Genomic DNA, 21426 nt, shown 5'->3' with positions numbered 1-21426 from the left:
GAATTCCAGGATAGTATAAATACCCCCCCAAATGACCCCATTTTGGAAAGAAGACATCCCAAAGTATTCACTGAGAGGCATAGTGAGTTCATAGAAGATATTCGGCAAAAACTCGGTATACAGAGGCGCCAGAGTAGAGTAAAACGTTTTAAAAACCGCTTAAAATAAGAGGGGGATGTTAAGGTGGACTCACCTCCCTCTTACAAAAAAAGAAAACTCACTTGAGTCTCAATAAAATAGAATTGTCAAGTAATTTATTCAACTCCACAAATGCAACGCGTTTCGCGGGCGTGACCCCGCTTCCTCAGGCAAAAATGGGAGCACAACTCAGTGGGTCAAGCAATAAGTTTGAGCGCCTCGGAAAATGACACTTTGTGAAAAAAAACAATAAAAATCAATTTCCGCTAACTTGTGACAAAAAATAAAATCTTCTATGAACTCACCGTACTACTAACAGAATACCTTGGGGTGTCTTCTTTCTAAAATGGAGTCATTTGTGGGGTTCCTATACTGTCCTGGCATTTTAGGGGCCCTAAACCGTGAGGAGTAGTCTTGAAACGAAATTTCTCAAAATGACCTGTGAAATCCTAAAGGTACTCATTGGACTTTGGGCCCCTTAGCGCAGTTAGGGTGCAAAAAAGTGCCACACATGTGGTATCGCCGTACTCAGGAGATGTAGTATAATGTGTTTTGGGGTGTATTTTTATACATACCCATGCTGGGTGGGAGAAATCTCTCTGTAAATGGACAATTGTGTGTAAAAAAAAAAAATCAAAAGATTGTCATTTACAGTGGTATTTCTCCCACCCAGCATGGGTATGTGTAAAAATACACCCCAAAACACATTATACTACTTCTCCTGAGTACGGCGATACCACATGTGTGGCACTTTTTTGCACCCTAACTGCGCTAAGGGGCCCAAAGTCCAATGAGTACCTTTAGGATTTCACAGGTCATTTTTGTTTCAAGACTACTCCTCACGGTTTAGGGCCCCTAAAATGCCAGGGCAGTATAGGAACCCCACTAATTACCTCATTTTAGAAAGAAGACACCCCAAGGTATTCCGTTAGGAGTATGGTGAGTTCATAGAAGTTTTTATTTTTTTGTCACAAGTTAGCGGAAATTGATTTTAATTGTTTTTTTTCACAAAGTGTCATTTTCTGCTAACTTGTGACAAAAAATAAAATCTTCTATGAACTCACCATACTCCTAACAGAATACCTTTGGGTGTCTTCTTTCTAGAATGGGGTCATTTGTGGGGTTCCTATACTGCCCTGGCATTTTAGGGGCCCTAAACCGTGAGGAGTAGTCTTAAAAACCAAATGTCGCAAAATGACCTGTGAAATCCTAAAGGTACTCTTTGGACTTTGGGCCCCTTAGCGTACTTAGGGTGTAAAAAAGTGCCACACATGTGGTACCGCTGTACTCAGGAGAAGTAGTATAATGTGTTTTGGGGTGTATTTTTACACATACCCATGCTGGGTGGGAGAAATATCTCTGTAAATGACAATTTTTTTTTTTACACACAATTGTCCATTTACAGAGAGATTTCTCCCACCCAGCATGGGTATGTGTAAAAATACACCCCAAAACACATTATACTACTTCTCCTGAGTACGGCGGTACCACATGTGTGACACTTTTTTGCAGCCTAGGTGCGCTAAGGGGCCCAACGTCCTATTCACAGGTCATTTTGAGGCATTTGTTTTCTAGACTACTCCTCACGGTTTAGGGCCCCTAAAATGCCAGGGCAGTATAGGAACCCCACAAGTGACCCCATTTTAGAAAGAAGACACCCCAAGGTATTCCGTTAGGTGTATGGCGAGTTCATAGAAGATTTTATTTTTTGTCACAAGTTAGTGAAAAATGACACTTTGTGAAAAACAAACAAACAATAAAAATCAATTTCTGCTAACTTTTGACAAAAAATAAAAATCTATGAACTCGTCATACACCTAACAGAATACCTTGGGGTGTCTTTTTTCTAAAATGGGGTCACTTGTGGGGTTCCTATACCGCCCTGGCATTTTACGGGCCTACAACCGTGAGTAGTCTGGAAACCAAATGTCTCAAAATGACTGTTCAGGGGTATAAGCATCTGCAAATTTTGATGACAGGTGGTCTATGAGGGGGCGAATTTTGTGGAACCGGTCATAAGCAGGGTGGCCTTTTAGATGACAGGTTGTATTGGGCCTGATCTGATGGATAGGAGTGTTAGGGGGGGTGACAGGAGGTGATTGAGGGTGTCTCAGGGGGTGGTTAGAGGGGAAAATAGATGCAATCAATGCACTGGGGAGGTGATCGGAAGGGGGTCTGAGGGGGATCTGAGGGTTTGGCCGAGTGATCAGGAGCCCACACGGGGCAAATTAGGGCCTGATCTGATGGGTAGGTGTGCTAGGGGGTGACAGGAGGTGATTGATGGGTGTCTCAAGGTGTGATTAGAGGGGGGAATAGATGCAAGCAATGCACTGGCGAGGTGATCAGGGCTGGGGTCTGAGGGCGTTCTAAGGGTGTGGGCGGGTGATTGAGTGCCCTAGGAGCAGATAGGGGTCTATTCTGATAGGTAGCAGTGACAGGGGGTGATTGATGGGTAATTAGTGGGTGTTTAGGGTAGAGAACAGATGTAAACACTGCACTTGGGAGGTGATCGGACGTCGGATCTGCAGCGATCTATTGGTGTGGGTGGGTGATCAGATTGCCCGCTAGGGGCAGGTTAGGGGCTGATTGATGGGTGGCAGTGACAGGGGGTGATTGATGGGTGATTGACAGGTGATCAGTGGGTTATTACAGGGAAGAACAGATGTAAATAATGCCCTGGCGAATTGATAAGGGGGGGTCTGAGGGCAATCTGAGCGTGTAGGCGGGTGATTGGGTGCCCGCAAGGGGCAGATTAGGGTCTGATCTGATGGGTAACAGTGACAGGTGGTGATTGATGGGTAATTAGTGGGTGTTTAGAGGAGAAAATAGATGTAAACACTGCGCTTGGGTGGTGATCTGATGTCGGATCTGCGGGCGATCTATTGGTGTGGGTGGGTGATCAGATTGCCTGCAAGGAGCAGGTTAGGGGCTGATTGATGGGTGGCAGTGACAGGGGGTGATTGATGGGTGATTGACAGGTGATAAGGGGGATAGATGCATACAGTACACAGGGGGGGGGGGCTGGGGAGAATCTGGAGGGGTGGGGGGGGGGGTGATCAGGAGGGGGCAGGGGGCAGGGGGGTAAAAAAAAAAAAAAAAAAAAAAGCATTGACAGATAGTGACAGGGAGTGATTGATGGGTGATTAGGGGGGTGATTGGGTGCAAACAGGGGTCTGGGGGGTGGGCAGAGGGGGGTCCTGAAGGGTGCTGTGGGCGATCTGGGGCAGGAGGGGGGAAATCAGTGTGCTTGGGTGCTACATAGGGTGGCTGCAGCCTGCCCTGGTGGTCCCTCGGACACTGGCACCACCAGGGCAGGAGGCAGCCTGTATAATACACTTTGTAAATATTACAAAGTGTATTATACACTTTGTATGCGGCGATCGCGGGGTTAACATCCCGCCGGCGCTTCCGTATGGCCGGCGGGATGTTGCGGCGGGTGAGCGGCGGCAGGCGCCAGCGGAGGATCGCGTCACGGATGACGCGATCGCTCCGCCCATGCCCTTACAAGGACCGCCGCCTCTGTGGGTGAGCTGGTCCTTGCAGGGCACACTTCCCGGCCGCCTCTGTGCGTTAGGCGGTCGGGAAGTGGTTAATGTTAATGAAGTAATTGCTTTGCTGCTTGCTTGTTTTGTTTTTTTTTGTATTTTTTTTCCTTTTTCCATCCAATAACCTTCCAGGTGGACCGAGCGAACGACTAACCAGCTGCAGCACTGATGGTGCATCCTGACAGAACATTGCGCGTCTGTCAGCTTACACACAAGTCGGTGCATGCAGCGCTGCAGGACGAGATTTCTCCTCAGCAGTCAAAAAGATACGTTTGCCGAGGCATATGGGCCGAGGAGTGGTGTTGGGGTTTCATATGCTTTGGCAAGCACTTTGTCTCAAAAAAGAACTCTGGCAATGATTTGTTCATCCACATCGATCGGTGTGAATGGATAAATCAGGTTTGCCAGGGCATACGAGCTGGTGGGTTTGGATGCCAGGACAGTATAGGAACCCCACAAATGACCCCATTTTAGAAAGAAGACACCCCAAGGTATTCCGTTAGTAGTATGGGGAGTTCATTGAAGATTTTATGTTTTGTCACAAGTTAGCGGAAATTGATTTTTATTGGGTTTTTTCACAAAGTGTCATTTTCCGCTAACTTGTGACGAAAAATAAAATCTTCTATGAACTCCCCATACTACTAACAGAATACCTTGGGGTGTCTTCTTTCTAAAATGGGGTCATTTGTGAGGTTCCTATACTGTCCTGGCATTTTAGGGGCCCTAAACCGTGAGGAGTAGTCATGAAACGAAATGTCTCAAAATGACCTGTGAAATCCTAAAGGTGGAAACTTTTTTTTTTTTGTCACAAAGTGTCATTTTCCGCTTACTTGTGACAAAAAATAATATCTTCTATGAACTCACTATGCCTCTTAGTGAATACTTTAGGATGTCTTCTTTCCAAAATGGGGTCATTTGGGGGGTATTTATACTATCCTGGAATTCTAGCCCCTCATGAAACATGACAGGGGGTCAGAAAAGTCATAGATGCTTGATAATGGGAAAATTCACTTTTTGCACCATAGTTTGTAAACGCTATAACTTTTACCCAAACCAATCAATATAAGCTGAATGGGTTTTTTTTTTTAATCAAAAACATGTTTGTCCACATTTTTCGCGCTGCATGTATACAGAAATTTTACTTTATTTGAAAAATGTCAGCACAGAAAGTTAAAAAAATAATTTTTTTGCCAAAATTCATGTCTTTTTTGATGAATATAATAAAAAGTAAAAATCGCAGCAGCAATCAAATAGCACCAAAAGAAAGCTTTATTAGTGAGAAGAAAAGGGCGTAAAATTCATTTAGGTGGTAGGTTGTATGACTGAGCAATAAACCGTGAAAGCTGCAGTGGTCTGAATGGAAAAAAAGTGCCTGGTCCTTAAGGAGTAGAAAGACTGTGGTCCTCAAGTGGTTAAAGAGTAACTGTTAGCCCCCAAATTGAAATTTAAAACACTATTGCAATGTTTTATTTATTATATAAGTGAGCCAAAAAGCCAATGCACAAGTTAAAAATCAATCTAATTTTGTTACTATGTAACCTTTTCCCCCAGCTCCGGACGCAAGCCGCATATCAGATACTATAGCATGCAGAGCATGCCTATGTCTGGCCGACCCCCCTCTCCCCCCCAGGACCAGGTGCCAATATATTCTCCCCACCGCAGCTGACCGCTCTGACACGGAGACAGAGCGGCAGCACTTCCAGAGCAGCACCGCAGAGCAGCCAGCGCCGTGCATCTCTCACATGTGATTCTCTCACATGTGACTCGGCGGCGGCTGCTCTGCGGTGACGGTGCTGGAAGTGCTGCCGCTCTGTCTCCGTGTCAGAGCGGTCAGCTGCGGTGGGGAGAATATATTGGCACCTGGTCCTGGGGGGGAGAGGGGGGGTCGGCCAGACATAGGCATGCTCTGCATGCTACAGTATCTGATATGCGACTTGTGTCCGGAGCTGGGGGAAAAGGTTAGATAGTAACAAAATTAGATTGATTTTTAACTTGTACATTGGCTTTTTGGCTCACTTATATAATAAATAAAACATTGCAATAGTGTTTTAAATTTCAATTTGGGGGCTAACAGTTACTCTTTAAGTTGCCTAATAATTATGCACAGTAATAGTCACCTGCACACACAGATATCCCCCTAAAATAGCTAAAACTAAAAACTACTTTCAAAAATATTCAGCTTTGATATTAATGAGTTTTTTGGGTTCATTGAGAACATGGTTGTTGTTCAATAATAAAATTATTCCTCAAAAATACAAAATTGCCTAATAATTCTGCACTCCCTGTATTACCGCAAAGAATAATTTCCGCATTTTTTTCCACATTCACTAAAAATACCAATAACAACAACAATAATATTTCTATAGCGCTTTTCTCCCTGGGGACTTAAAGCGCTGTGACCCTGCATTATGCAGTCTCAAAGGCTAGGGAAAAGAGGTGAGTTTTTAGCCTTTTTTTAAAGCTGTCCAGAGAAGGAGCCTCTCGTACTGATTGTGGAAGTGAGTTCCATAGAGTAGGGGCTGCATAGGAAAATGCCCGGGCACCAAATGTTAAGTGTATCCTGGGAATAACCAGCTTCATCTTGTTGGCAGAGCGGAGAGTGCGTGGAGGGGCATAAAGTTCCAATAGATCCGCTATGTATTTGGGTCCCATGTGGTTTAGAGCCTTGAATGTCAGCAGGCAGATCTTAAAATTGATTCTCCATTTTACTGGCAACCAGTGAAGAGTTTGCAGTACTGGGGTGATGTGTGAGCTGCGGGGGGTATTGGCTAGGAGTCTGTCTGCAGCATTCTGTACTAATTGTAAGGGGCACACAACCTTATCTGTAGATCCAATGAACAGGGTGTTGCAGTAGTCTAGGCGGGAGGATACAAATGCATGAACCAGGGTAGGTAGGTCTTCAGCTGGGATAAGGTGTTTGATTTTCGCTATATGTCTTAGATGGAAGAAGGAAGACTTGACGACAGCTGATACCTGCTGTCTGAGTTTTAGATTTCCATCCAGGATCACCCCAAGGTTTCGCACAGAGTCTTTATACTGTATGGTATCTCCCCCAATTGCTAGTTTGAGGTGGTGAGCGTTTTGAACTTTATCCATCATGTGTGGACCACCTACCACCAACACCTCTGTTTTGTCAGAGTTCAGCCTCAGCCAGCTGGTGTTCATCCAATTTTGAAAATCCACTAGACACGCATTTATGGATGCGGATGGGTCTTGAGTGCCAGGCTTGAAGGACAGATACAGTTGCTCCGCATGTTTCCCGCATGCGGTAACAATGCGTGAAAAAATTGGGGAAACATGCGTAATTACATTGTAAACATGCGGAAAAAAAGTGGCAAAAAAAAAATATTGTACCAAAAAAAAAAAAAATTTAAAGTCCAGCAAACACGGCACTCAAGGCTCCAGACTCCATTTAAGTCAATGGGAAGCTAAATATATCACCAAGTACTAGTAGGTGATTAAAAAAAAATAAAAAATCAGTCGTTAAAGAGAACCCGAGGTGTGTTTAAAGAATGTTATCTGCATACAGAGGTTAGATCTGCCTATACAGCCCAGCCTCTGTTGCTATCCCAAACTCCCCTAAGGTCCCCCTGCACTCTGCAATCCCTCATAAATCACAGCCGTGCTGTGAGGCTGTGTTTACATCTGTAGTGTCAGTCTCAGCTGCTCCCCCGCCTCCTGCATAGCTCCGGTCCCTGCCCCCGTCCCTTCCCTCCAATCAGCAGGGAGGGAAGGGATGCAGGCGGGGACTGGAGTTCTGCAGGAGGCGGGGAGAGCAGCAGACTGACACTATAGAGATAAACACAGCCAGCTCTGACAAGCTGTTTGTCAGCAGCGTGGCTGTGATTTATGAGGGATTGCAGAGTGCAGGGGGACCTTAAGGGGTTTTGGGATAGCAACAGAGGCTGGGCTGTATAGGCAGATCCAGCCTCTGTATGCAGATAATATTCTTCAAACCCACCTCGGGTTCTCTTTAAAGGGATACTGTAGGGGGGGTCGGGGGAAAATGAGCTGAACTTACCTGGGGCTTCTAATGGTCCCTCGCAGACATCCTGTGCCCGCGCAGCCACTCCCCAATGCTCCGGCCCTGCCTCCGGTTCACTTCTGGAATTTCTGACTTTAAAGTCAGAAAACCACTGCGCCTGCGTTGCCGTGTCCTCGATCCTGCTGATGTCATCAAGAGCGCACAGCGCAGGCCCAGTATGGTCTGTGTCTGCGCAGTACACTCCCGGTGACATCAGCGGGAGCGAGGACACGGCAACGCAGGCGCAGTGGTTTTCTGACTTTAAAGTCAGAAATTCCAGAAGTGAACCGGAGGCGGGGCTGGAGCATTGGGGAGCGGCTGCGCCAACACAGGATGTCTGCGGGGGACCATTAGAAGCCCCGGGTAAGTTCAGCTCATTTTCCCCCGACCCCCCTACAGTATCCCTTTAAGTCAGAAATAAGGCGCCTTTTTTTTGTGAATTCTGATTTTTTTTTGTGGGAACTAGCGACTTTTGCGGACTTTTACCGCATGTGTATAGTTAATGCGTAAAATTTTACGCATGCGGTAAATGTTCATGCATGCAATTTTGTGAATGTCAAGATGGTCTCATTTCAGTCGGGAATTTACCGCAAGTGCATTTCCGCATGCAGAAACTGATTGTGAATAGAGCCCATTGTCCCTCCCTTTAGTAAGCATAGCTTCACCCTTATTACTCCAAAACAAATATCACCACATTGTTATCCCACTTATAAGAACAAGTATAGGCATTTCTCCCATCTGTCAAACCCTCTGTTGTGTGCCCATTACCATTTTCCCACTTTTGCCAGATGATGTCACATACTAACGGCCAAGAAAGTCACAACAGCTCATGGAAGATAAGAATAGGCAAATCATGTAGTGATCACTGGAAGGTGCTGCACAGAACCAGGGCTGTGGAGATGGAACAAAAATCCACAGACTCCGACTCCTCAGGTTAGGTTTCCACCGACTCTGACTCCTCTAATTTGCATATTACAATCTTGTTGATTGAAAGTATGTAACATAAAATGCATCGCTTAAAGAGAGTCTGAAGCGAGAATAAATCTCGCTTCAGACCTCATAGATAGCAGGGGCACGCGTGCCCCTGCTAAAACGCCGCTATCCCGCGGCTTAACGGGGGTCCCTTCACCCCCAAATTCCCTCCGTACAGCCGGGGAGCGCTTCCGCATTGGGGCAGGGCTTACCGCCGCAGCCCTGCCTCCTGCGCGTCTATCAGACGCGTACCTCCGCCTCTCCCCCGCCCCTCTCAGTCTTCCTTCACTGAGAGGGGCGGGGGAGAGGCGGCGATGCGCGTCTGAAAGACGCGACTAGAGGCAGGGCTGCAGCCGTTAGCCCTGCCTCCAGGAAGAAGAAATTCACGACTAAGTTAACGACTAAGTCTTGCGGGGGTGGGTTTGGGGGTGAAGGGACCCCCGTTTAGCCGCGGGATAGCGTCGTTTTAGCAGGGGCACACATGCCCCTGCTAACTATGAGCTCTGAAACGAGATTTATTCTCGCTTCAGAGTCTCTTTCACTGCCAACACTTAGGAATTTTAAAAAAAGACAACTGAAGTGAGAGGGATATGGAGGCTGCCATATTTATTCCCTTTTAAAAAATACCAGTTACCTGGATATCCGGCGGATCTTCTGCCTCTAATACTTTTAGTGATAGACTAAAACTAGTCCTTGGTAAGGGCCGGTTTCCACTACACGCAGATTGGATGCAGAAAATCTGACTCCAATGAATGTCTATGGGAAAAACTGCATCAGAAAAACCACGTTTAGTGGAAATAGGCCCATAGGCATTTATTGGAGTCAGTTTTCCTGCATCAATTCTGCATCCAATCTGCGTGTAGTGGAAACAGGCCCTAAGAGTACTTGTAGAAGTTACAGACAGGAACAAAGAACATCTATAAGGCCCTAGGCAATGTAACTGTGGGTACATGTAAGAGTGATGTGCAGGTACTCTGCAGGTAAACCTGAGACAGATAAAATTAAAGTTTTATACATACCTGGGGCTTCCTCCAACCCCCTTCTGGCTAATCAGTCACTCGCTGTCCTCCTCCGCCACCTGGATCTTCTGCTATGGGTCCAGGTACTTGAGCCAGTCGGGCGTAGTGTGCAAGCACACACTCCACTGCTGGGAGCGTACTACACTTGCACAGCACTATTGCGCAGGTGCAGAATGCTCCTGGCTGTGGGAGCGTCAAACGGCCGGACTGCATTGACTGGCTGAATTACCGGGACTCATAGCAGAAGATCCAGATGGCGGGGGCTGAAGGAAGCCCCGGGTATGTATAGCATTTTTCATTTCATCCGTCTCAGGTACCCTTTAATTCATAGTCATCAAACCAAATTTTAACAACATATTAAATTATTTGATTTCATGAGCAAAGGGAGTGCATAAATTTGTATAAACCAGCATCAGCGCAGAATTATTTCCATCTCATTGACCATCTCTATCAGTGACACAGCTACACATCAAGCTTTATTCTAACAGCATAGATGTTATTTAGTATAAATAAAAGATTCCTGTGTAAACATCATATATACAGTCACAATCAGATATGTATATCTGACTTTAAAAATACGGGGACTGCTTTATTGAAGCAGCACAAGTAACTATTTTTTGATTGGCTTATTTCATTTTTGTGGACTAAGCAGAGCTATTACTGTATAAATAAATTATTTATGATGACTATTATCTGAGAAATAGAACATTTTATCATAGTTTCTACTTAACCTGCTGGGCGGTCTGGACGAGCTCAGCTCGTCCAGTACCGCCGGAGCCTGCCGCTCAGGCCCTGCTGGGCCGATTTGGCTCAAATAAAAAGCAGCACACGCAGCCGGCACTTTGCCAGCCGCGTGTGCTGCCTGATCGCCGCCGCTCTGCGGCGATCCGCCGCGAGCAGCGGCGAAAGAGGGTCCCCCCAGCCGCCTGAGCCCAGCGTAGCCGGAACAAAAAGTTCCGGCCAGCGCTAAGGGCTGGATCGGAGGCGGCTGACGTCAGGACGTCGGCTGACGTCGATGACGTCACTCCGCTCGTCGCTATGGCGACGATGTAAGCAAAACAAGGAAGGCCGCTCATTGCGGCCTTCCTTGTTTATTCTGGGCGCCGGAGGCGATCGGAAGAACGCCTCCGGAGCGCCCTCTAGTGGGCTTTCATGCAGCCAACTTTCAGTTGGCTGCATGAAATAGTTTTTTTTTTATTAAAAAAAAACCCTCCCGCAGCCTGCCTGGCGATCTTAATAAAACGCCAGGCAGGTTAAAAGGAACACTCCCGCAAAACAATTCATTTTTAAGCACCCCCCCCCAGTAGTTACATCAATCATATAGATGCTTCACTGTGTAATTGTTTTAATTTTAATGTATGTTCTTTTAAACATCTATATGACTCTGTATCCTGTCAGCGTCAGTCCCTGCAGTATCGCTGACGGAACTTCTGTAACTAAAAATCTATGTAGGGGAGGCTTGTCAGGTATTGTAAAATAGATGACAGATGGTTTAGTCCTCTCTCCCCCTAACTGCCATTCCTGTGTAAACTCACGCACTGTCCAGCCAAAGGCCCCCCGCACTATCTTCCCTGCAGCCAGGCATTCGGGGAGACAGCTGTCAGTGCAGTCACGGCTGCAAAGTGAGCCGCTCCCCCCCTCCATTCAATCACCGCCGCTGTTTCGCCTTGTACGGCTGCGCAATGAGCCGCTGGAGCTGCTCTCCCTATGTATTCATTCACGCGCTATGCTTTTTTCCAATGACTCGCAATCGCAGAGCAGCTTTAGGAGATCGGGTTATTCCCGGATCTCCCGTCAGCGATACTGCAGGGACTGACGCTGACAGGATACAGAGTCATATAGATGTTTAAAAGAACATACATTAAAATTAAAACAATTACACAGTGAAGCATCTATATGATTGATGTAACTACTGGGGGGGTGCTTAAAAATGAATTGTTTTGCGGGAGTGTTCCTTTAATTACAGTTTAAATTCATTAGGAGTTGGTGCATTTTTTCCCTGACTCCGACTGCAGGTACCCAAAAATTGCTCCAACTCCTCGACTCCACAGTCCTGCACAGAACTGGTAATTATACCAGGGCTGTGGAGTCGGAACAATTTTGGGTACCCGGAGTCAGAGTCAGTGATTTCATAAACTGAGGAGTCGGAGTCGAGAGCTGGAGTCGGATGATTTGTGTATAAAATCCACAGCCCTGGTAAGTATTAGACTAAGGAGTCGGAGCCATTTTGGGTACGGTTGGAGTCAGTGATTTCATAAATTGAGGAGTCGGAAGATTTTTGTACCGACTCCACTGCCCTGAATTATACCCTGTTCAAGGTCCTTCCCCATGCTGCTCTGCAGTACACTCGTGTAGGGGAAAATAGGAAGCCGAGAGAAGAGGAATACTGCCTTGAACATTTGGGCTTAGGTTTGATTGTGGGGGACTGGTCTATCAGCAAGCAAAGTTGGGAGATTTCAGATGTTCCATGTTTGGCCAGCATCATGAAGGAGAAATACAAGTATGCATCTTTAGTTCCCAAATACTGTGGGTGAATCTTTTCACCAACATTAGACTACACAGGTCTGGTCAATATAGTGTGTGACCCCTGACTTAAGGGCCCCCCTGATGCCCAGGGCCCTGGAGAAATCGTCCAGTTTGCCCCTATGGAAGTTTAGCCTTGCAAGTATCTAAATACACATAATGCTATTACTAACAAATACAAAATACCAAAACAGTTGTTGGCCAATTCCTGGAAACAGAGCAAAACTACTCTTGGGTTTAATTAAAGTACAATTCCATTTGATTGTCATCTCAGCACAGCGTTTTATCACGGGTTCTGGCTGCTTACACAGTTAAATGGAGCACAAGATCCTCTGAATAGACACAATGACCAAATTAGGACATTCTTTTAAGTGTTGCAACTATCTAATCAAAGTTGTGTCATTAAAGTGCTTGATTGCTCAAGCACACTGACTGGCCTGACACAAACACTGACAAAATAAGATGTATAAACAAAATAAAGGTGGCCATACATCTATCGACCAGGTGGCCGATCGACCGTCCGATTCGATAATTGTTATCAAAATCAGATAAAAATCAGTGCCGCCAAGTGCATGTCCGATTGACGATGCAACCAATTTTCGGCCGAGCGTGTCAATCAGACATGCTGCAAGATGTCGGTACATTATGGATGATAGGGTGCGCGGCAGTAATAGCTGGTGATGTCGCGATGAGAAACAAACGTGACAAGACTCCTGGCAATGTCCTCCCCAATGTGCCTCCCTGGTTCCCAGTGCAGTATACATTACAGTATATATATATATATATATATATATATATATATATATATATATACACACAGTACATCCGCTGCTGACTCCAGGCTCTGTCCATATACGCGCCGTGCGTGGTTGGTGGCGTATAGGTGGGCGCGTGTGACATCACACACATGCCCACGTTACTCCGGCAACCATGTGGGGCACGTTTGTACGGATGACGAAGCCAGTGGCTGACGTGGACAGGTAATGTATACTATATTGGACACAGGGTGGGGGCACATTACCACATGCGGCATCACAAGCCCAATTCCAGATTGATTTCGGCAAGAAACTTATTGGGAATCTGCCTGTGGTGTATGGGCACACACACACACACACACACACACACACACACACACACACACACACACACACACACACACACACTCTAAAAAAATACCTGTGTCTGAATAAGAGGGTTTGGAAACTGTAACCTTTTCTTCAAATCTTCTGACATTTTCTAGAGTTACTGAAAAACACAAGAATGTGCATGCTTTCATTAATGCCACATCATTCTAAATTATGAAAAGCGTAGCTGGCAAATATACCTGCAAAATAGCAAGCTGCTAAAAGGGAGCATTTATATTCTGAACAGTAAGGATAATGGCAAAAAATGACAATTAGGCAGGGTGTGCTTGTAGAGTCAAAGTAAGAAACACGCCCTCTACAAGCACTTATCTAATAGTAGCAGTATGGGTGTTTTCACATTCATGTACATGCCACCAGCTGACAACAGACCTCTCTTTACCAAGACGGAAAGAGCCAGTTGTCCATATGTGAAGCAAATGCACAACTGTGTCTACTCTGAAGTATCCACTAACACGACTAGCTACAAAGCCATACCAACTGCTTAAAATGTAAGTTACTTCTTGAGGTTTTTATCTGCCAAAATGCCTATTTGTTGTTTGAGTCTGAAAAGCTGATTTTTTTTAAATAAAAAAAAAAATATAGAAAAAGACTAGTAACATGTATTAGTATATTTTCTTTAACACTAATCCAAGAATCATTTACTATACATACAATATTCCTACAATATATAAATATATATATATATATATATATATATAATTTATTTTTTTTTGCACAAACTGGCCTTTACTGATACAGCAATGTAAAGTGCAAAAACAATGTCTAAAGTATTGGAAGGGCTGATGTACATAAGCCTTTTACATTATGTTCTTTTTGACATTGGTTGATGTATTACTTCGCATACAAGCTTAGAGGTATATTTACAAAAAATTGAAAAAAAAATGTTGAGACCAATTTTGATGCCTACTGGAAGGTGAGCCAGTGTACCAGGGTAATAAAAGCCTTTGAGACATATTATGGGGGACATTTGTGACCACTCAGTAACTTCTTTACCACACTGGACTAATAATAATGTTTGGAAAGAACACTGCACCTGTGCAGTGCATTTTGGAATTGGTGCTGTGCACATGCTGCAGCAGCCAACTGAATATCAGAAAGATATTAATCAATGGCAAACAAAAAAAATTACATTAAAAACATATGGGAAAAACATTATTATAATTTAATTTTTAAGGTGGTGCAGAAGTGTTGGGGTGTCTTCAATCTAGATTCTAATCAAGAGCCTTCTCATGCCTCTCTACAGCCATGACACTGTTTCTGAACACTCAGCATAACTATACGGTGTCCTATGTGCAAGCCAGCAGGTTAGGAACAGCAAGGGATACATTGTACACAACACTTTGCTAATCAGCGGCGATCAGCAAAGCACTGAAAAATTTTACATGGCATAATAAAGAGCCATGATGAGACCCACCCACTTGATAAACAAGTAAATGTGCTGGCGCAACAGGTGAAACAATTATGAACCCCCACATACTCCACTACTAATGTGTATTGGGGAAGCCTGGGTATTGTGCTTTGCTGCTGGGGCGGAAAACTGCAAAAGACTGTCCTATAATGGGGCAACGGACTACTAGCACAATTGTCTCAGGTAGCATCTATAAGTGTTATATCGGCCCGGAACCACTAGGAGCACTTTTCTGAGCACTTTGTGATTTGAAAAGCTCTTGCTAATGTAATGCTAAGGGTATGATCCCACTAGAGCAGGGGTCTCAAACTCGCGGCCCTCGATACAATATTTTGTGGCCCTCGCCAGCAAAAGCTTCCTTATAGTTCGCTTCAGTGCTCCCAAGTAATCCGCCGCATCCCCGCCGCTAAACGAGGGCTGCAGAGCCCCCAAATCGCCCGGGGGGCAATCCGCTGGCATTTCCTGGAGGGGCAGAGCTTCCAGCTTCAGCTCTGCCCCTCCAGACGTCAATCGGAGCTGCACGGATCGCCGCCTCTCTCTGTGAAGGAAGAGTGAGAGGGGCGGGCAGAGGTGGCGATGCGCCGCGATTGTGAAATTCCCTATGAGGCCCAGCCTCATCCTGACTTTGCCTCCTGCGGCCCCCAGATAAATTGAGTTTGAGACCCCTGCACTAGAGCAATGTGATTTTATAAAATTCCCCAAAATCATTGCATTAGCAAGAGCTTTTTCAAATCATTAGCACTTAGAAAAGGCATCTAGTGAGTTTGAGCCCTTCTACACAATAGATGCCCATACCATATTTTTTTTTCCAGCAGATTCTATCACTGCAATCAATATCTGTTAGAAATTAAAGCCTCAACATGCCAGCCTGATCATTAGATTTATTTTTAGCCAAAACCAATTGTACCAGACAGGTGATATCTATCAGGAGTGGCGGTAGATTGATGGCCCATAGCAATGCAATGCGGCGGTTCAACAGCTTAATATACACTGTATTTCATTCAGAAATCTATTAAAAATCTCATACCTCCCAACTTTTTGAGATAAGAAAGAAGTTTTAAATCAGGATGATACCATTTATTGGCTAACTAAAAAGAAAAAGAATAAGCAACTTTTGGCATTAATTATCATTAGCCTCATACTCATGTGCGGATATTTAATTCCAAAACTCTTTCTCAGCCTATATAGCTAAACTTGTGAACTCAGAATTTACGATGCCTCTGCGACAGTCCAACTCCCAGGTCTGTGAGCATGGTGTAAACATGGATTCTTATCTAAGCTAACAACCTCCCACCCCATTTAGATGTTCTGTTTCACTTAAAGGAGTTATCAGGGGAAAAAAATGAATAAAATAAGTGGTACTTTCCGGGGGCTTCCTCCAGCCCTAAGCTCCCAGCATGTCCCTCACCGCAGCTCTCTCCCAGTCCCCTGAGATGACATCAGGCCCTGTACTGCGTCTGCGTGAGCGGCGCTGTCAATCACCACCCTGTGGTCCGGAGCAGACTGCGCAGTCCACTCCGGCCCACGTGGCGGTGATAGACAGCACCGCTACGCAGGCCAACCGGGAGGTTGGCCTGACGCCATCGCCGGTGACCGGGACGGAGCTGCGGCGAACGGCTGCGGGGAGAGCTGAAGCGAGGGACATGCTGGGAGCTTGGGGCTGGAGGAAGCCCCCGGTAAATAGCACTTATTTTATTATTTTCCCTGATAACTCCTTTAAGGCATCTTAATGACATGTATTTATGCTTGAAAAAAAAATCTATGTATCCCCTTTTGATGTTGCATGTATAAAGCTGTCTGTACCATCAACCTGCAAGCAAATAGGATTTAAGCCCGACGAAGGCTGCAAAGCCGAAAGCTTGCTGATTTAAAACTTCATGCTTTTACTGATGGCTAACATGGTACAATACCCTACTGCTACAGATAAGAAAGAGGGACACTTAAGCCACACCCCCAATCACACCTCTAGGGATGCTCAATGAGATGCAAATATTTCCAAGTTCATGCAGAATTATGTATTTTTTTATGCAAATGTATAGTTTGAAATTGGACCAATAAATTTAAACCTTGGTTGGACTTGATTGGTCCATTTTCAAGCTGCATATATTTGCATAAAAACATACATAATCCTATATGTACGCAGAAATATTTGCATCTCAATGATCATCCCTACTAGCCACCAATAGTAGATAATAATAGACACCAATAGGGATGCCTGCGATAATTTTTTTTTTTTAAAAAAAGCAAAGCACGGCAGCGTGGTAGCAATCCAGGTGGATGGGGCTGGAGGAAGCCCGAGGGTGTGTGTGTGTGTGTGTGTGTTTGTTTCATCTCTGGTTCCCTTTAATATTTCATAAAAAGGTTTTATAATTCATGCTATACTGGTTCTTTTTATCCTGGTTAATTTTCCTTCATATTAATATTTGAAAATAAGAAAGATATATCAATTTAATTGATGGGAATAAAGTTAAAGGAAACACATTTTGCAGTAGAAAAATACATATATTTACACTATCTGTACATGAGACCTGAAAGAGGGACAAATAAGGAAGAAAGAGGGACAGAGGGATTTGGGTTCCCAAACATGGAGTGTCCCTACAAGAAAGGGACAGTTGGGCGCTATGAAAATCTATGTGAGAGGTCTGGAAGGACTCGATCAGATTGATCCCTTTCTGATCTGAGAGGGATCTATCTTTTGGCCACATCTCTGCAGTGCAGCTTCTGCATCGTTCTAACTTATAACTGCGTGCAGACTATATGCTGCTAGATAAGGCACAGGCATCCTCCCATGCATAAACACAGGCTGCTCTGACCATGCAGTCCGCACAACGTGCACGCAGCTTCCCGGTTCCCACTTGTCTTACCTGACACATCTACCCTGGATGCGCACACTAGTGAGGTCTGAGCGTGACGAAAGTCAGACTCTGCTACGCTACTGGTTCGTGTGACACATAAGGCGGGACTATTCTGATTTTGTGCACTCTGATTCGCTCAGTGGAAAGAGATGTGGCTTTACGAAGTGCTGTGTGTAGCAGTAGCGCGCAATTACTGCACTGCTGCTCAGCTGGCGGGGAATGGGATGTGGTTGCCGCGCTGTTCTGTTGATGATGATCATGTGGTTCATTCGTGCCAGTTTTTTCAGTGTAGTGAGCATGGAACATGTGCTCTAAACATTTGAGAGCTGCAGTCATTTCTCTAGGGAACGGTGGCTGGTACGTTCCATAGCACCAGGGAGACAGAACAAACCATAATGGCAAGAGTTATTTTAGCTTACTTTATTTTATTAATACAGAACATGAGATTACAGTGTTTGTTAACAGAGGCTGGCAGTCAGAAATGTTGCTTTTAAAGTAATATGAAATTCTCTCGAATGTCAGGTGTGTGTTTATATAAATGTGATGTTTGTTGGAAAAGATGGCAAGCTAGCTCATATGCAGTGTCAGCTCTTCAGTGGTGACTGGTGAGGGCTGAGCCAGGAAACTGAAACCTTTGATGAAAGGTGTCCTTTATGCTAGGTACACACCATGCAATTTCCCATCAGATCGATGGGTCAAACCGCTAATTTCCAGCCTGTTCGATCTGCTTCAAATCGATAACAGGATTGATTTTCAGATCACTATTGCATAAAATCGATCAGGAGCAGATTGGACGCAGGGCAGCATTTACCATAAGGCACTGTAGGCAAGTGCCTATAGGCGCCTTATGTGGCAGAGGCGGCTACCCTTCTTCCCTGAATGTCCCCTCTCTCAGCAGGGCTAGAGTGTGATGTCACTCACCACTTGGCTACAGTCTGGCAGCCGCAGCCAGGTAGTTGGGGGTAGTGATGGGAATTCCGGCTCTTATTGGAGAATCGGCTCTTCTGAATCGGCTCCCATTAAAGAGTCGGCTCTGAATCGGCTCTTCATTAAATATCACTAGACACCACTCAGAATCGGAGTAAAAGCGCCGCCCCGTCTCCATGACAACTCCAGACTGCTCTGACTGGGGCAATACCTACTGCTCTGCTCCGCCCTATACACTCGTACAAGCTGCAAGAGGAGGACTACATCTCCCAGCATGCCTCTGCGCCCTTTATTACAAAGCAAATCAGAGCTGTGCGGCTGAGGCATCGGCTCTTTCAAAACTGAGAACCGGCTCTTGTCGTTCGCAGCAAAGAGCCGGCTCTTAGAGCCGGCTCGTTCGCGAACGACCCATCACTAGTTGGGGGGGTGGGATCCGAGGCTTAATCAGTGCCTCCTGTGCACCGCACCCACTCTGGCCACACACACCTGCTCTTCTCATGTTGGTGGGGGGTGGACTTGAGGCAGTCTAAGGTGGTAAATTGTGTGCAGCCCCCGATTGTGTATAGACTGTTTTGTATGGTAATATATATAAGTTTAAGAATTTTTATTATTAAAGTGAACCTTAAGTCAAATGTAAAAAATGAGATTTACTCACCTGGGGCTTCCCTCAGCCCCCAGCAGCCGATCGGTGCCCTCGCATCTCCGCTCCGATGTCCCAGGACCCGCCGGCGAGCACTTCCGGTTTGGCCGTCACCGGCCGACAGGCATGGGAACGCGAGTGATTGTTCGCGTTCCCAGCCTGTATATCGCCCCCTATGCTGCTATTGCGGCCTGTCGGCCGGTGACGGTGAAACCGGAAGTGCTCGCCGGCGGGTCCTGGGACATCGGAGCGGAGCTGCGAGGGCACCGATCGGCTGCTGGGGGCTGAGGGAAGCCCCAGGTGAGTAAATCTCATTTTTTACATTTGACTTAAGGATCACTTTAAAGTACATGGGGGCCATGTCCAAGATTTTGTTTGGCAGGCTCACTCATTGATTTACACCACTGATAGGTTCACGTACATTTAGTTCTTTATGTGATGTAGGAAAATAAGGGCTGGGATTGGGGGTGTGGCCTGTGTTAAGGGGTGGAGTTTAGGGCACAAAAAATCTCAGGGGGAGATTTATCAACGCATTACCGACAGTTTTTTCTTCTTAATCTGTTCTAACCAGCAGGGAGAACAGTTCTGCATGATGATAATAACCCTTTTTAAAGAGAACCAGAGATGATCTAAAGAAAATATTTTATACATACCTGGGGCTTCCTCCAGCCCCATACGCACGGATCGCGCCCACACCGATGTCCTCCGCTGCCCGAATCTACGAGAACCGTCTCCCTGCTCTGCTGTCAGTCGGAGCCAGTCTAGCGTAGGAGAAGTGCGCTCTTTGCGTATCTCTGCAGTAGCTGCTGGAGAGATATATAGAGGGCGCACTTCTGCGTAGCCTGGCTCCGATGATGTCAGTGACAGAAGCCGGTTCTCGTAGTTGTGGACAGCGGCGTAGGAGCGATCCGAGCGTATGGGGCTGGAGGAAGCCCCAGGTATGTATAAAAAAAATGTTTTAGTTTGTCTCTGGTTCCCTTTAAATCCCAGGTGAAATGCGGAAAAGCCGCCGCATGTCCTGACAGCAAAGTGGCTGTTTCCGCGTCCAACGCGGCGGTTTGCATGCAGAAGCGTTCGCTTGGTGTGGCTGGGTCTGTTAGTGCACATAGGCAGATGGAGAGCTACGCGCGCGCGGGCCTGAACTCAGGACCTTTAGCCCAGCAGGGGAAGTGTCAGCTGATCAGGAAGATCAGCTGATTCCTGCAGGACTCATGATTGGCTGAATGGTTCGGGCGGGGCGGCAGAGTCCAGCAACTATATATTCTGCTGCTTGTCAGTTGCTGGTTGTCTGCCATTGCTAACACTTGCGTGAAGGCACTCAGACCATAGTCAGATCCTTACAGTGTGTTTGAACTAGGTGGACCTGGGAATTCACACTTAGCCAGATTCTGTTGATAGCTTAAAGTACTAATTGTATTGTATTATTTGTTAGACCAGTTCCAGGGTGTTGAGATCAAGGCCCTCACACCCAAGACTAGGAATACTGTATATCTTCTGTGTATTCTCTAGCATAGTTCCAGGGTGTTGAGATCAAGGCCCTCACACCCAAGATTAGGGAACTGTATTGTCTTTGTGTTATATTCCAGACTAGTTCCAGGGTGATGATGATCACGGAACTCACACCCAAGACTAGGCATTGTACATTATCTGTTATGACCTTCTGCTTTCCTGACCATCCCTCTGCTTTCTGATTCGGTACCACGCATATTTGTTATCACGTTGCCAAACCCTGCCTGTCTTGGATACCGAATCAGCCTTCTGTCTTTGTACCTTAACTGTCTGTCTGTTGCCGACCTGGCTAGTCCGACCTCGAGAACTATCTCCTCTGTTTAGAGATAGTTCACAGATCTGTCAGTGACACTCCACCCTTGGTGTCACTCGCACTCTGGTCCTTCCTTCACTCGGCCTGACTCCCCCCCTTTGGGAGCCTCAGGCCGAGAAAGGAGCCTGTCCTTCAGGCAGTATCCCATACTGCCTTGTATCCCCTTTACGGGGACCCTCCTCAAAGTATTACTGTTGCACCAAACACTTACACTTTCTCAGGTGTCTAGAGGTTAGACATATCTGATTATTGACGATTCCGCAGATCCTCAATAATTGGGTATATCTGTATTTGTTCTGTTTCGAATTCCCGCTTTATGTGTGAGGCATACTCCAGAAGACCCAGTCTGTATAGCAGTATAACTCCACACTGATTTAGAAACCTCCACAGGCAGTTTACTCGATGAAA

The 21426-nt window shown here is 45.8% G+C and overlaps 2 protein-coding genes across 6 annotated transcripts in view; one reads left to right on the top strand and one right to left on the bottom strand.

Moving 5' to 3' along the window:
- The window catches only part of FOCAD (focadhesin), a 256927-nt gene extending 235675 nt beyond the window's left edge, over positions 1–21252 (bottom strand). Inside the window, exons 1-2 of one of the 3 annotated variants that reach the window (XM_068234405.1) lie at positions 21230–21252; positions 13398–13466 (exon numbers count right to left, since the gene is read on the bottom strand). In XM_068234405.1, coding sequence (XP_068090506.1) covers positions 13398–13454 — 57 coding nt within the window. In that variant the 5' untranslated portion in view covers positions 13455–13466; positions 21230–21252. Of the gene's footprint in view, positions 1–13397; positions 13467–17587; positions 17612–17638; positions 17718–21229 lie in introns of those variants that run through there. The other 2 variants (XM_068234403.1, XM_068234404.1) reach the window with 2 other exon arrangements.
- MLLT3 (MLLT3 super elongation complex subunit) overlaps positions 13782–21426 on the top strand; it is a 371915-nt gene continuing 364270 nt past the window's right edge. Inside the window, exon 1 of one of the 3 annotated variants that reach the window (XM_068234412.1) lies at positions 13782–13854. Coding sequence is in view for 1 of the 3 variants with exons in the window: in XM_068234413.1 (XP_068090514.1) it covers positions 18025–18027 (3 nt within the window). In the remaining 2 variants the exon portion in view is untranslated. Of the gene's footprint in view, positions 13855–17829; positions 18028–21426 lie in introns of those variants that run through there. The other 2 variants (XM_068234413.1, XM_068234411.1) reach the window with 2 other exon arrangements.

The sequence above is a fragment of the Hyperolius riggenbachi genome, chromosome 1 (genome assembly GCF_040937935.1).
Source record: "Hyperolius riggenbachi isolate aHypRig1 chromosome 1, aHypRig1.pri, whole genome shotgun sequence".
NCBI classification, from domain to species: Eukaryota; Metazoa; Chordata; class Amphibia; order Anura; family Hyperoliidae; genus Hyperolius; species Hyperolius riggenbachi.
This window is presented reverse-complemented; position numbering and strand designations above follow the sequence as displayed.